Here is a 17,109-nt window from a genome sequence, read left to right on the forward strand (position 1 = left end):
GCCACAAAATATATATATTTTTAAAGTATTCATTTCAATTTTTAAATTGTTAAGTTTGCATTCCTTTATGAAAACATTTTTCTTGTTTCAATTCATTTTATCAATATAAGTGGGGGGCGTTTTCTAAAAGATCATAAATTCAAAAATTGTAAAATGATTCCTTTTTTTTTTGCAAACTCAAATCTGAGCTTCAACGGATATTTTGTCATGATGTTTTAGCGTTATCGAAATCTCCCATTCAGGCACAACAAAGTTAATTCATTTCATACACGTACAGTGTCATAAAAGCCTTGTTGTCTGCCAACTCATCAAAAGCAGCAATTTCAAATGTTTTGAGATGGTTGTTGCTTAAATCAATTAAAGCTAGGTCCGTCAAATTCTCCATTGCAGGAAAAAAGAAAATTTCGTTGTCAGCCAGATCAATTTGTTCAACGGAATAGAGACCTGAAAACGAACCCGGTTCGATGTAGCTGATGAGATTATTGCTCAACAATCTGAAATAAGACAAAACCATAATACAATACCGGTCAGTGTTACAATGTATTTTCGTATAACTGTAAACATCTAAAGTTTCACGGTATGGATATAATCTCTTTACTTTCACATTTTCTCAAACAGCCTTTATCTATCAACTGCAGCAGCAACGCAAACGTAAAACTGGCAAAATATTAAGTGTCAAACCGCCAAACATTCCAGCCGGGAAAATGGCGGCTTCATTTACAAAAGTTATAAGAACATTGTAAATAACAAAATGATATTATTGTTGTTAATAAAAAAAATGCATGCTTAACATTATGGCTTAAACTTATTCCTTTTATGTATAAACATTTAAAAGGACGTTCAATTTATTTCAAAGATTCCATTCAAACTATTCAGAAAAATACCAGATATGTGAGGTATACCAACCACCATCGCCTCGCCCCCAATACCCAACCCGATCTCATCCCGACCTCGTTTATATATATAACGTTTTCAGTTGAACCGTATTGTCGTTACATTTAACGCTTAAGTAATTATATTAAAAAGGTTTCTCCTGGTAAAATGTGGCGAAGGATTAACATAATTCTAGAGGATAATAAGCAAAAAAATGAAAATGTATCAAACGAGTCTAAAAACTCACTGCAGAGAGCATTAGGAGAACAATAATGACAATTTCGAAAACAGTTTAATCAATCTTATATCGAGGGAAAGGAATTAATGACTTTTCATCACTTGTTCATATTGTAAAGAATATCTTGGTACGAACACACAAAAGGAAATGTTTATGATGAGTTTTCTGATTCAGTAATAAACGTACAGTGTTCGCATGTTGGCCAGATTTGACAATGTTCCTTTACGTAGTCTTGTAACCCTATTTCCAGTCATATTCACCGTGACCAGGTCGTTCTGGTCCCGAAATGCAACTAGGCTCAATTCCGTGATGTTGTTGTTGGAAATATTGCTAAAGAAACGAAGAGAATTTAGAGTCAAATACCGACAGTTACTTTCATTATGAACTTTCAAAATGACTATAGAATATTTAATTTGAATTGTATGCAAAACATTATAAATATATGTATATTAGGTCGCTATCATGATCTAGAAGAAAATATGTTATTCCTTTGTGTGATTTGAGGGTCAATGTTTTAAATATGCGTTTTAGAGTGTTTTGTGGTGTTGTTGTCATTACCAGAGCTCTCGGTGTCACGACGTGAAAATACTTGGATTCGACTATGATTTACATGGCATCGATGAAGAAGACACTTACCCTTCCGGAACATCTGGTCTTATTCTCCTTGACTTTTCCAATGTCATCCATGTAAATGTTTCCTTTGTTCATATCTTGCCAAGTTTATCGAATTTGTGTTTGAATTATTTTCTGTTGACACTCCGGTATTCTTGTTGTTTTGTTGTTTTGTTTTGCTTGTTTATTTGTTTGTTTTCCATTATCCTGGTAAGCATTATAGAACTGATGTTTTGAACAATATGATGCTCAAACAGATTAGTGAATTTGCGCATTCGCAGTATATATAATTCAAAATGCATACAAATCTTCACTTAGCGCGATCATATATTTCGGAATATATAAATGTTGAAAAGCTCTTAAATTAGATTACCGCTGAAAGATGTACGTTTACAGTAAAACATCTTAAAATTTATATAAAGTAATGCAAAATATTATTGTTCTAAGAAAACTATAGATGCAACGGTTTTGAGTGGCGATAGACGTCAAATATATAGATTACCTACACGTGCTTAATTCCTAGATTGGCAAGGGCAGCCGTTGGATAATCTCCAATGTCATTATCGTTTAAAAAGCTGCAATGGAAATCGAGAATAGTTCATTATTAAAAACAACCTATATGAATGCATACTTCATCGGGGCAACATGTTCAACTTAAAAAACTTAAGTGTTCAATTTATTCTCTGCACGCAACACTCTATTTGTTTAATACATATTTACAAACAGAGACACTCTTTAGCTTATGTGTTCAATTTACTATCTGCACGAAACACTCCATTTGTTTAACACGTATCGACGAACATAGACACATTTTGCATTGATAAAACACATACTTACCATCGATAAAACACAAACTTACATTGATGAAACCGATGTTAACCCATCGAATGCTTCACTTGCAACAGTTGTTATTTCGTTCATACCAAGATCTAAAATACCATTGATACTAGACGCGTTGGCAAATACTGAATTCGTCAGGTTGGTTAGCTTGTTACCTTGTAAGTATCTGTGACATAGAGGTTCATGTACGTGTTTAATACAGTATCAGCTGTTAAATACATTATATTTATAGTTTAACATGTAAAGAATTAAATAATCATAACCATCCTTTATAGTTTGTAGAAATGGAAATTGATTCCTATATTGAAGTTTGGGTAAATAACAAAAAATGCTAAGATAAAAATTTCAAATAAGATAACTTCTTCATCTTTATCATACGTTTCAAATGAAATGTTGTTCCCTTTAAGTTGGATATATGGAAATCTGTTTTCATATTTTACTATTATTACTCAGTTGTACATATTTATAATGCGATCTTTTTGGTCTTTCCAATTGCCACTTCCTACTTCCATGCACACGTCCATAGAAAATAGAAGATTAAAGAAAAAATAGATAGCTTTGTGTTCATTTTCCAAGCCTGTCATGATAGACTTATGGAACAAAAATAATTTCTTAAACAAAATCTTAATGTGTAGCGTATAGTTTAACAAACGTTCCCAATGTCTGCAATGGTTCGGTATTTCTAAAACTTTTGTCATAAGTTACAAATTTACGTACAAACCAATATTCACATGGACATTGTCGAATGCAGCGTCTTCAATGTGAGATATACCGTTTGACTGTAGGAACAAGTAGCTAGTGGTCACCGACATAAATGCTCCAGTAGGTAAATGGGTAATCTGCGTACCATTCATGTACCTACAAGACAAACGTTATATACCTTTATACCCCAGAGAATCAAATTGTATAATTTACACAGCTATACAGGCTATTTTAGGCATGCAATTACACAACGTTTGCAATGAATTCAGATATACAGCTAGCATGATTACATAACACCTACATTAAATATAGGTCCAAAAGAAGATTCAACCCTGCCAATGTTAACAGCTATACAGCTCTTGTATTGAGGTTTAAGTTTATACATACTTTTAAGTTAGAATGTTTACCACACTTTTCTAACCTCAGGAACATTGACGACATATCCACATGATATACAATATTCTTTTACGTATCAGTTAAGCGTCTACTTACATCATATTAAACGTCGAAGAATCAAATGCACCCGTTTCTATTGTTTTTAGTGGGTTACCTCTCAAGTCAAAATCCTTTCCAAATCTGGTATTCCTGAAAGCACCTGACCTCACAGTAGTGATGGAGGAACCAGTTATTGTACTGTAAGATTGATGAGAATGTAATAATGATTAATGTTTGTGTTTAGTATAGATATCAATTCAATACATATTCTTTCTATAACACTTTTGACTGTGATGATTGTGGAAAGTATTGAAAGCGAAAACACAAAACAAATATCATATTCACGTTGTACGTGTCGTTATAACATTAAGTTTGTGTAATAAAGTGAATATGCCACTACATTTTTATTATCTGTTACTACAGCAAAGCAGTATAATAATTCTTTACATTGTTCATTTTAGTATCACATGGTTCTGAATTCTCAATTTGGAGACAATGAACGCGACTTTGTAGGCTTTCACATGGCGCCGTTGAAACAATGTAAGAGGTTTAATATCATTCCATTTAATATAGGAATGGTGCAACTCCATTCACAATGGTACCTTAGAGCTGGATAAAACACCAAAAAAATCGTGTAGATTCCTTTACTAATGTGATGTGAAAGTAAATCATATAGATCATACACCGTCATATTCAATAATAAATGAGAACGCGTTACTTATGTTTTCAAGATACGATATTTTGATACTCAAATATCAGTATCTTATTTATTTTTGCTTTTTGCTTGGATTTGCTTGCCCATTTACTGGTACTAAAGGGATTTAAACATATGCGAAAGAATTATAAATATATTTTTTATTATTTTTTATTTTCATATAAATCCGACTCAAGGATTGGATCTATTAAGTAAAAAAGCAGTGGGTTTATTTGTTGTACGGCTGCTCATGTTATTTGTCAATGATGTTCTGCAACACTACTAACAATTTCAAAATGTTTCCAACTCATTTTGCAATGTAAAGACATTGTTTCTGTATGAATTGGGATGAAATACGTATGTTTAACAGAAACGTTTCACTGCCAGTAGTGTGGCCTTCTACTGTAGTGGGTAAACAAAACGCATTGCGAGGAAAAATTGAAATACTTCAGAAGAAGAAACGTGTTTCATGATGGTATTCCAAGGGTACTTACAATAAGTGTGATACATACAGATCCTCGAACACTCCTGATGGTATTTCTGTGAAGCGATTATTTTGCAGTTGCAATATGACGACAGTTTTGGATGAAAAATCCCCGCCCATCGGTAACCTTGTCAATTTGTTATTATACAGATACCTGAAAAAATGTAATACAGGTCAGGAATTAAAAAAGATTACCGTAAGTCACATTATTGTCGCAAGTATTTCAAACGACTAAATGATTGGCTATCAAACACAAAAATGTATTTCTCGTTAAACATAAATGACTCATTTGTTTATTTATTAAGAATATCAATAAACTAAAAAGTCGTTAAATTACTACAACCAATTGTCAAGGAAAATTATATCGAGGTTTTACAATAAAAAGTACATTTCTAGGAATCGATTAAGTTAAAATGTTACAATTAATATGATATCATCAATATAGAAGGAGGACATGTAAACGTTAATCGATTCACATAGATAACAGGAAGTGACCATTCACCACAACATAACTATAAACATTGTGTACTATCTTAAAATCTACGGAGGTTAACTAGATGTTCTGGAAAGACTTGTAGATTATGTATTTAGGGTTTGTTGTGAAAACAATTTTCTCATCACAGGCACGTCGATAAAACCGATATGCCACCAAAAGTGGACTCGAGATTTTATCAAGGAACGAGCGATGAGAAAACATGTTCGAACAACAAACCGTCAAAACACTGTATGATAACCAGTGTGTCATCCATATACTACTACCGAATATAGTTCCTAAATCATAAAACAGTCAGCAAATACTATATCTTCTGACCGACTTGTAGGCCTAATGATCAACTTTAACAAATACAAGTTTTACTCTGAGGAACACCATAAATCTTAAGAATGTATCTATGTAGAAACATATGTTCAAAACAATATTCTTGTTCTTCGCTTCTCCTCATGCACATTAACGATAAAAAAAGCTACATGAAACATTTTTCATAAATGTAATGTTTGTTCTTGAAGGATATTTTGCTTTCACAGAAGCACAACCTGTGGGTGGATAGATTTGTCGGTCCATTACGTTACCTAGCAAGAACAGGCGTTTCTTTTTTTATAAATACATTCCAAAATGAGAAAATCCATTTGTTGTTCTCGAGTATTCCCACAAAAGCCTTTATGATGAATTTATCATTACATTATAATAAGCACTACTATAATTAGTATTTGATACTCACAGAAAGCTGATTCGACTAGTGTGATTAAATGTACCATCCTCTATACATGAGATATCATTGTCATAGGCGTAGAAATGATCAGTTAATGGACTGTCTTTGAACATGCCTTTAGATAGCCAACCGATGTTGTTTCTGTGAAGTAATCTGTCGAACAAAATCAGTGTTTTAATGAAATTATAAAGACGAACATAAGAAATGCACAGGTGAATTCACCTGTAACATTCGGTTATAGAAAACGTACGCCAAAAATAAATTGCACTGTATCATACAGCTGTTTTGTCTTTCTATGAGTCATCGGTGATGCTTGAGACAAAAAAAGTAAAAATCTAAATTGCTGTTAGCTACTTTTTATTGTTTGAACATTTTCCAAAATTTAATATCTAATATGTTTTGACCATGTCAATTATGAGCCAATCATAATGAACACAAACAATATACGTTAATGAGTGTGATTAAGAGAATTCAGTACGGACGATAGTAAATTGTAAGACATTTTAACTACCATGGCTACTTTACCATGATGTGATCTTAGCAGAAGATCCCAACCCTATTATCTTTAACACTATTGATATGTTTAGAAAGTTCGAACATTGTTCTGTTATGATTCTACATGTACTTTGACGAATCACAGAGATAAGGTGCGACTTGTATATAACAGTGAGGAGCATTTAACGTACTTACAGTGTTCTCAAAGAGGTACAGTTGTGGAATGCCGTGTCTGGTATGTAATCAATCTTGTTATGACCAAGGTGAAGATACTTTAGATTAAGTAGATTGGTGAACGGATTGTCATGAGTAAATCTAAAGCAATTGCTCTGTAAAAATCTGTAAAAGATGAAAAATAGTTTAATCCTGATATGGCAAATTTGGTTTGACCAACACAATTTGAATTTGGAATAAAACACACGGTGCTTGAGATTGAAGGTTTTTGATGATGTGTTTTTATTAGTATGTTATCAAACACTTGGTTTTAAAGCCAAGGTATCGTAAATTGTATTGCAACGACAATGACTATGTGTAGGAGTTTTACGGTATTGCTTTTCCTGCTTTTCAAATACAATAAATGTACTCGGTCGCGCTTTATTTTCGCGGATTCACACTTTCATAGTGCTTTTCCTGAAATAAATTCGTTTGGTATTACATTTCGTGCAACAGCGTTACGGGGTCTTTAATTCTAGCTAACTCTATTTTATGCCGTTTACCAAACAAACGTAGATCAATTCCGTCTTTGCGTATTACAGAGTTACCTGCTCTTGTGAGCAGGTGTTGATTGTTACGTCATTTGTTTGTGAGATTAACGTCATCAATTTTTGAGAAAACGACGTAATTTTCTCACACAAACCAATGCCGTAACAATCAATACCTGCTCACAAGAGTATGTTTATACATGTACACCTAGCCTATAATTAACCTATATACGTTTAAGCTGAAAACATCAAAGTACGGAGAAGGTTTAACTTGTTCGATTAAACTATTAGCAAGACAACTGTATCTACCAGTCATTCATCTCTCTTATTCATGGTATATATATTTCTATCTAAATGGTATTTTTTTCTATCTTAAATAAATTTATGATTTCCGTTAAATTATTTCATTCAGTATATAACCTAAGGTATTCAGGTTTGACATTATTTGTACTTACATATAGATAACCGATGGAGGAAATACGTTGTTTTCAACTGTGATGATCTTATTGCCATCCATATTTCTGAAAATAGATATATCAAAACCAGCCAATAAATTTTATTAGATATATAAAAATGTGTTGTATCTGTATACATTTAGCTCTTATGTTAAGAGTACATATCCAGTTCAATGTGAAAAAGCGAGGAATAATTATTGTAATTATATAGACACACATTCTCCGTTTTGTTATTTAATAGTATTAAACGAAGACTACCCATTAACCAACATTCAATAGATAATAATAATTACAATAACTAATGCTGTCGCCGAGGAGGGAGGGTACACGTATAACCCCGCATACACGTAAATTGTATATAATGACAATGGAAATGTCATTCTCTGTTTTCTTGTTTAAAGTTTTGATCCCATTGCTTTTTTGATTTTTCAGGGTGGGCTACCTGAACTATCCATTTTACCTATCTCGTCGAGAGCATGTTTTCCGCCATTTTCTCGCTAATGAAAGAGAAAGTGTGATCACAGTTACATATACGCTTCAGTTTTTATGCTTATTCAAAACACCGAGAAGAATTCAATCAGGATATTATAACGAAACGATGCAGAAACGGACAGAAACTTCAAGAATCGGCAGAAATAGGCAAAATCATACAGTGAATGTGCAAAATTGTAATGCGTATGTTTTTTGTTAAAATCATATGGATTAGGCCATAAGAGGAAGGGTTGGAACCTTTGCATGGCACTGCCACTACACAAACAAATTCAAAGAAATTATTTTATTGAAAAATTAGTAAATGCATAGCCGGACAAAGTTTTGTCAAACTTTTTACGTAAGGGGACATAACTTTCTTAAAATGATTCGAACTACAAAATTATTTCAGGGGACACAACTACATATGGAACCGCCAATACACAACAAGTTTCAAAGATTGAAAAATGAGCGAATACATAGCCGGACAGACGAATAGACGAACAAGCTGTTTGAGTTAACTGAATTAATATTTATCATTTCTATTTCGCGTTAATTTGCTAGGGGAAGCAATAGCAAATGTATCTATTAAGTTATTTATACAGTATGCCAGAAATAAATAGCATTGCGACATACAGTTGTTCCGTCCTTCGAGGAGACTCATCGGTGATGGTAGGGGTCAAAGGGGGGGGGGGGCATCCAAATTGACCAGAACTACTGTTGAAATAGAAGAGGGATGCATTAACATTTTCATTAGAGACCTAGTTAAATATTTACATGTGTGTCAGTTGGAGATCCCCGAAGATGCCAGCCTGTAAAGCAGTGAGGTCACATCGGTTCATTTTAAGTTCTCGTAGGTTTGGCATATCAGTCATCGTCGGCACCAGCGAAAAACTGGTATCGCTCAGGTCTCTATTTGCAACATCAAGAATACAACGGCAGATCTTTGTTAGATTTGTACATTTTGACTGTGTAATTATTAAGTAAACGTGCAGGATCATGCAGTAGCATAGATATAAGTTAAACGCATTGATTCAATTTTACTACTGTACCGAAGTGTGATTGTTTATTCAAGTATTTGTATAACCTTTGTGTTTTTACTCAACTAGGACCGTTAGTTTTTATTTATTTTTTAGAAATTGCTTTTGTTTTAAAAACAAATTGAAAAAATGACTTGAAGACTGTTTCAAAATACCGAAACTTGTTCCAGATTGATAAAACATCCTTAGTATCACTTGACCCAACATACATACATATAAATTAAATACGCATGGTTGAGTTTAGGGAAAAGGTGACTTACATTCGATACAGTCTCTTTAAACAATCCACAGTTCCATCCCCGAAAGTTTGACTATTCAGAAGGGTATTTGCTGCCAACTTTAGGTCTCGGAGGTATTGCAGACCACACAAATCAGTCGGCGATATCCCTAGGATAACATTGTAAGCAGCGTTCCTGTTTGAATATAAAAAAGTGATTAGTAAACATTCTATTTGTCATTAGAGAATGAGAAAACCTTTTCAACTAGGTCAACGATTTCAGAAAGCGGGATAACATAACTTTTATAATATACATTATCATTGTACATGCATTTGAATACAAAATTGCGAAATAATAAATTGGTGATCAACACTGCTTGGACCTATATAATGCAAAAATATACAGGTGAAAATATTTGAGAAAATAAGTATCTCCAAACTTTACGCTGGAACCTACAACGTTGCAATGTATGGTGTAGATTTCCATAATTTAAAAGCTCTCTCTTTCTTTGTATGTATCGTCTTGGTCCTAGGAGGAAAGTCCCTGTCACTGTATAGGGTTATATTGAAAATCCGATTATGATCAATCTGTCTGTAATAAAACAAAAGAAAATATTTTATCACAGAGAAACATTGAGAATGAATTAATTCTTTAATCTTCATGCAATAAGGATATAGAAATAATAAAAATTCTTCATAAATATTAAAATCTTTTATAATCATATCAAGGCCCATTTAATTACATTTAATACAGTTACGGTACCTAGTATGCATACGTTTAGTTGCCATGAATATCTTTAACTAATTATAACTAAATATCTCCAGACACATTACGTTATATCAACAGAAGGAATGTGACAACCATACTTACACATTGACTAGTTTGTCGTATTGTTGTTCTGACAACACGCCATGAGGAAAGGTGGTCAATGCATTGTCACTCAGCCACCTAGGAACATATTTTTAAATATATATAAGTAAATTATTTACAAGTTAATCTTCATATTCCGCATATAATAAAACAGAATAAATTATTAACATACAACTAATATGTGTAAGTAAAACACTCTAGTAATCACCAAACTGCATTCTATGTTAACTCCTGACTGACTTATTAAAGTTTTTGGTAAATTTGTAAATCAGGAAACGCAAAAGTAAGATTGTTGAAAATCAAAAATATACAAAGTTTGTTTACTAAATGACAGAGTTTTCTGGACTCATAATGAATGAATGACCTTGTCTCTAAATGAAATCATACATATACATGTTTTATTAATATTGTGTTTATACACAATCGGTAATATCTGTTTTCTCAGTAATGAAATTAAGACTTTTTGCAAAGACATTACTTTGTTAACTTATTAAGTTGATTTTTATTCGAAATATGTAGTATATAAGTAATTTATTGCAGCATAATGATATAAATTGAGTGTGCCGTTGAGGGTTTGAATTGAAAACGTTGTTTTATAGGCTTGTGAGATAACAATTAATGGTTCTAAGGTGTTGTACTTAAAATTTGTGAAATTGATATTGACGTCTTAAAAGGCCTCGAACGTGCAGATTGGTAAGAGTGTCATTGACATCTTTAATTGTGTTATTATCATAGGCTTTTAATATAACCGTTTATGTTTTTAATGAGGTTTTACTTACAGATTTTCGTGATTGCTCTTGATCTTTTACAAGATGTTTTACTTACAAATTTGTAAGATTGCCGTTTATGTCTTTAAATGCGTTGTAGTGTATTGTCGTAAGACCGTTTCCCTGCTGCTGACTGTGAAGACGAAGAGTATATAGAGCCGGAAGCCCTGCAAGGCTGTCTTCCTCTAGAACTGTTAGTTGGTTCTTCACTAGATCCCTACATGTAAATCAAATATGCATCTCATTTGTACATAATATATTTCATTTAAATATCTTATTTTTTTATCAAATTAAATATAACAAAGGGTTCAATGTCTTATTTGAACATCATGTATTTAATTTAAATATCTTATTTTATCAAATTAAATATAACAAAGAGTTCAATGTCTTTATAGCAATCTCACAAACGCAATTTCAGATTTGGTGTACAATTTTGCGACAGCATTATATAAATTCTCTATTTCATCTTAAGAGGTAATTAAAGTATTTTTTTTATTACTGGAGATGTTTTTGTATATGTAGATACTTACAAATGTACTAGGTTTGGTATGTGTGTGAATACACCCCTATTTAGCCCAGTCAGCTGATTATTATGTAGCTCCCTGTAACAAAATACAATTGTTGTACATATCGTTTCCATATCACCTGACTTCTGTTGCGTAAATTTCGTTATATTTGAAGTGCTCTCAATTTGCTATATATAATCAATATTTTGCATCAATATTTGATGTATCAAAACTCTAGTCCGATATATCTAATACTTATATACCACAAAGCAACACATTTTCGCACTTTGCAAAATTATTTATTTATTTATTTACCTGACTGTCGTTCAAAAACTATTGTTTGAGATTTTATTTTCGAGAACGATACAAAGAATTATTTTGACACATTTCTTTATAATATTATTATAGTTTTGCATCCCTCTCATCTTGTGAATTACCGTGAAAATAATTACTTGTAAAACGTAATTGATTTAACACAAACTATACAGTTTTTATTTAATAAGTGTTTGTCAATTCTCTAATCAATAATGATTAAAACAATAATTAACTCGAAACAGTTTCCTTACTATGTATTTTTTAAAGGTTTAAAGTAGATATACTTACAAAATAAGAAGCTGGCCGAGCTGTGATAATGCCAATGGTTCGATGTAATTTATAACGTTGTTACTCAGGTTTCTAGAATATCAAATACGTCAGAGTTATCTTCCTGTGATAAGATAGTCATCTCAGAATAATGTCGTATTCCGTCCATCATATATTTCTTTAAATGCTTAAAATTCATATGCACATTTAATACAATGGTACACCGATAATTGTCAGGAAAAGGATATATGCATTGAAAAGAATCATGACCCTTACCGATACACTACCTTCGACTCCGTCATTTGAACCCAAATTTACCATGACACCAGGGTACAAATGACGCCACTCGCTTAAACCTCATAGCAGATTGTCTGTAATGTTCGTTAGGAGTTATACCAGTCCTGTGTTAACACTTTATATCATAAAATGATACGTACATGAGTAAGGATGGAGAAGATATAAAGATTTGTGCCTCTATGTCAATATTTTTTAATACCCACAGATGTTTCAGCTGTGACGTAGCTAGATAAGACAGGTGAGACTTGGATATCCCTTTGATTGCATTGTCATCCACACTCCTGTTGAAACAAAAGTGAAATGTAATGTTGACTATTTATTTAAATGAGAATTTTTTGCGGCTATATAACTAAAAAATTCATGATAACTGGAACTAAAAATGGGAAATATATATTTGAATATTTCTATATAGCTTTCACGTTAATGATATATTTAATTCACAATGAACTTTGATGAGTATTTTTGTAGATAATATAGAAGTGTGATTTGATGGTTTTTTTTATATAATGTTATTTTTTCGAAGCATGACCCAAATTATCATTTAAAACTGCGCTTTATGTTTCCCATCACGGTAAAAAGTGTTACTGCTGTTTGCACAAATGGGACAGATTTAAGATTTTTTTACATTGTCGAATAGGTTAGAGAGGCGTTGCTTAAACACACAGTTTAAAGGGAAATGTAGTCAGCAATCGATAGCTATTCAGTCGTCAATAAGAGTTTAAGAGAAGCATTTAATTGTATCAATCTAAACAAAATTTTGACATGTGAACTCATATTTTAAAATTCGCAAATAAACTTGTTTAGATATATGTTTTCTTTGTATGTCAAATGAGAGTGATCATATTGAACACTTGGACCTATATACCTCGATTTGATTTTTATTAATTAATAAACTATCACTTAATTTAAAACGGGCCTTTTAATACACGATTAAACTAATGAGTATTGCTTTGACGGAGTCCCGACGAAAGATTGATTAAAGGTACACTTGAAGGCACAAAATTGCATTAATTTATTTTGAAATATACATAATTTTATGCATACAATTATGAGAGTGATTATATGAGATATACGGAGAGTATATTATAATAAATAATGAACTGAGTGTTTGAAGTTTTATTTAACAGCTCAAAGCTTAATACCATAGGATCGGGGTCCTAGTTTTTGGATAATGTTTTTTGTTTGTGTATGTACTTCAAGTTGGATTCAATACATATATCTTCTTTTAAAAAAGTAATTTCTTAAAAAAAATATGCAAATGAATAAAACTTAAGTAGAGAGTTAATCATTTATCTTTCACCAATGTGAAGAGGAAAATTATCAATAAGGCAATACCAATTAATATATATACGTTATAAGAGTTCATCGCCAAAATCTAAATTTAGAAAACCTTTTTAAGTCTCTTATGATAAGGAAATAGCATTAGAACATTTATGACATACACGCATTACTTACAGAAATGTCAGACTGTCCACTCCGGCTAGAGCCTTTCCCGGTACATATTTTATTTGATTTCGGCTTAGTGCTCTATAAAACGAAACATCGCATCATATACGTTATTGAAGATATCGCTCATATATAATTCAAAACAAAATAAATATCAAGACGTAATCGTGCAAGTACAATATTCGAAATCAAAGTCGATACGGAACGGTATGTACAGTAATGACTCGCTCGAAGGACACTCCCTTTTTACCTACTAAGAATAAATAGTATCTTTTGGAGTAAATCATACTGGTTTCACAAAAAGACTAATCTATCATTGAGTTTTAAGGATCTCCATTATTTGATCTAACCTTCGTTTAATATTTTGCCCTAGTCGACTTTTCATCGATTCTGAGTTCAATTATTTTCTTGTTTATACTTGGTTTTCTTTTGTTGTTTTTGATTGACAATCATATAATAATACTCTTTTGTGAAGTAGTGATAGACGATATATCAAATACAACTGTCGACTTTAATATGCATGCGTTCTTAATATTTTCCACTCAACGCTTCTTAAACTATGTCGAGAGGTAACAAAAGTGTATGATGTTATTTAAACGTGGTTTTTGAAAAATGGTTACGACTCACATATATTCCAATTGGCTTCCAGTAAAATAACCATCCGGTATATGCACGATTTTGTTCTGGATCAAAGATCTGAAATATGATAACGTAGTTACATAAAACGGCTTATCGTTCTGTACAATGCTCGAAAGCTCAAGAGGATGTCCTAAAGGTTCTGTTATCACAAACTTATAACTATGTACTTGTAGATCTATTTTTGTGCTTTGATGATATTTAAATATGTATTGTGTTCATATATTTCGGTTATTTATAAATCTATTAATATACACTTTGTAGATCTATTTTTTTAAATACCTTTTAAAATAACTCAGAAATATCGAATCCAACATATATCTCGCCTTTTGTACTAGTGTCCAATCAATTTCGACGTAACGAGGCTTAAATACATATGTTAACTATTTCATTTTTGTAACAAACAGCAGTAGTATCAAGGCCACGACTTCAAGTTCGGAAAATTAAAAAAATAAATGAAAACAGGTTCATGATTTTTTTGTTTTGTTTTTCTAAATCATCCACAAAGACCAACTGCAACAGAATTTGTAAAATAGTTTACATGAAACGGAACCTCGTTTTAGATCTTAAATACGGTACCAAACTTACAGTCGTTTCAGAGAGGCTGGCCACGTGATTGTCGGAGTTACACTCGAGAATTTCAACGCATTGTCAGCAAGCATCCTGTATGCATGTCAAAACAGATCACAACGAATTAAAAACATGTTTGATAAACGATAGTAATGGATAACCCTTGAAAGTGCTGTAACTTTTTAGCGATAAACAGGTATCGTAATACTATAACCCTGTTCATGTCTGCCCCTTTATTATTTGAATCAACCAGATTTGTGACTGTCGCACACCACAGTGTTTTTTAAAGGTTCCAGTTTTATTGAAATCAGAAAAATTGCATTTTTATTTTGTATATTTCAATTTATAAACATCAACTAACTAAGTTAAAAACTATAAGGCTGTCAATTAATGCAAAATGCAAGAGACAACTAAATGACTAAAATTATTTAAACATAAATATTTAGCTTAATTTAAATATAGACACATTTCCAAGTAAACAATAACCCTTTTTCTACCAATTATCATTGTTGTTGATTACGGCTATGGGATAGGATTTAAGTCCTTCTTTTAAGATATCGTACATGTAAACAAATGTAAGGGTGACAATGCCGTTGTTAAAATAGCTTGGCAAACATATGACTTACATTTTAGTCAATGCAGTGGCCGATATGTCAGGGAATATGGTTAAACCTGTCACGGTAACGATTCTAAAAAAGAGACAACATATTGTATATATAAGTTTTGTAATAAATACAGTAAACCGAAAAAGAATGTAATGTAATATGTAATATCTGTGTCGATCAACATAATGATACAAAACCTACGATGATTCGCTACACTGAGTCAAGATACCTGATGTTTTAACTCGATAGATCCATCGTACTACTGGTGACTAAGTAGCATAGTTTATTAGATTTGGAGAGTATAACAACCTGAGCGACACTGTTCGAATTCCGGTCCTACCCTCGCTGAATCTTTACACACAGAACACTGTTGTCGGTCATTTTGATTTATTGATCAAAGCTAGAGGCTTGCAGTAATAACAGTTTATAATGCATTGTAACATCATTGGCAGTGGTACGGGGATCCTGAATTGACTAATCAATACAATATGAAAGACATGCAATGAATCTATTCTGTACTCACAATTCTTCCAAAGCTGTAAGTGAACTCAATGAACCTGTTTTGAACTCGACGAATTCTGGGACATCAATGATGATTCTGTAAAGATAATTCGTCACCAAGAACAAAATGTTCGGTTCAGTATAACTTTCTTAATTAAATTTAAAATTAGTGTTCAGTTCAATTTTTAAAATCAACTATAACATAAGGTTGCTTTTCTCAAAGGCGGCATGTTTTCACTATACTACATGCTTTGTATGTCTGAAAATGTTGCAGGGTGAGATATTTTCCCGAACGATCTTTCTGGATAACAGATACGCTATATTACCTTAATGAAATACATGTAGTAACTAATTCGGTTGAAAATTCTCAGTTACACGTGATTGTTGTTAATGGATGCCTAGTTTACCACTTTAAAGTTAATTTATTACGAAATGTTATAAACAACCCCAGATCATGGTGGGGGAGAGGGGTTTAAACGTTTTGCACTCACATGCTTTTGATTGTAGATGGTTCGGCAAAGGAGTCAGCTGTTAGCCGAGTAAACGTCTGTTGTTGTAAATGACTGAAAAACAACAGAGTTACTTTTTTGAAGAAATGTCATTTTAAATACTCAGGTAAATCATATATTGAACGATTTCAAAGTCATTCCTATAATTGCTAAAGCTTCAAATCGCACGGGAACAGCTAAGGAGCATATACACATCGAGTTATTTCATCGTTTCGAGACACTTAGCTTTTCGAGAGATTAGTGACAAACAAAAAGATATTTAATTTAGGTGGTACTTATGTTCTCCAACAAATATCAAATATCCAACATAAATAAACAGTTACATGTTCCCTCTACAGCCGCTGACTGTTTTACGGA

The 17,109-nt window shown here is 32.3% G+C and overlaps 1 protein-coding gene and 1 long non-coding RNA gene across 2 annotated transcripts; both read right to left on the reverse strand.

Moving 5' to 3' along the window:
* Nucleotides 1–253: 253 nt before the first annotated feature.
* Nucleotides 254–11,545, reverse strand: LOC110452314 (leucine-rich repeat-containing protein 15-like). Its single transcript, XM_021500751.1, has 15 exons — nt 11,505–11,545; nt 11,159–11,317; nt 10,334–10,411; nt 9,920–10,054; nt 9,506–9,658; nt 8,983–9,117; nt 7,738–7,803; nt 6,777–6,920; nt 6,096–6,239; nt 4,907–5,032; nt 3,758–3,898; nt 2,583–2,729; nt 2,230–2,298; nt 1,298–1,441; nt 254–494 (listed from the first exon to the last, which is right to left on the reverse strand). Exons 1-15 carry the CDS (start codon nt 11,543–11,545, stop codon nt 254–256), a joined length of 1,923 nt encoding a protein of 640 aa, XP_021356426.1.
* Nucleotides 11,546–11,637: 92 nt separating this feature from the next.
* LOC110452323 lies at nt 11,638–14,625 on the reverse strand. The gene is made up of 5 exons (XR_002463176.1): nt 14,559–14,625; nt 13,941–14,012; nt 12,689–12,766; nt 12,210–12,281; nt 11,638–11,702 (listed from the first exon to the last, which is right to left on the reverse strand). It is a non-coding gene; the product is annotated as an uncharacterized LOC110452323 (long non-coding RNA).
* Between the last annotated feature and the right edge of the window lie 2,484 nt (nt 14,626–17,109).

The sequence above is a fragment of the Mizuhopecten yessoensis genome, unplaced genomic scaffold, assembly GCF_002113885.1.
Source record: "Mizuhopecten yessoensis strain PY_sf001 unplaced genomic scaffold, ASM211388v2 scaffold6595, whole genome shotgun sequence".
NCBI lineage: Eukaryota > Metazoa > Mollusca > Bivalvia > Pectinida > Pectinidae > Mizuhopecten > Mizuhopecten yessoensis.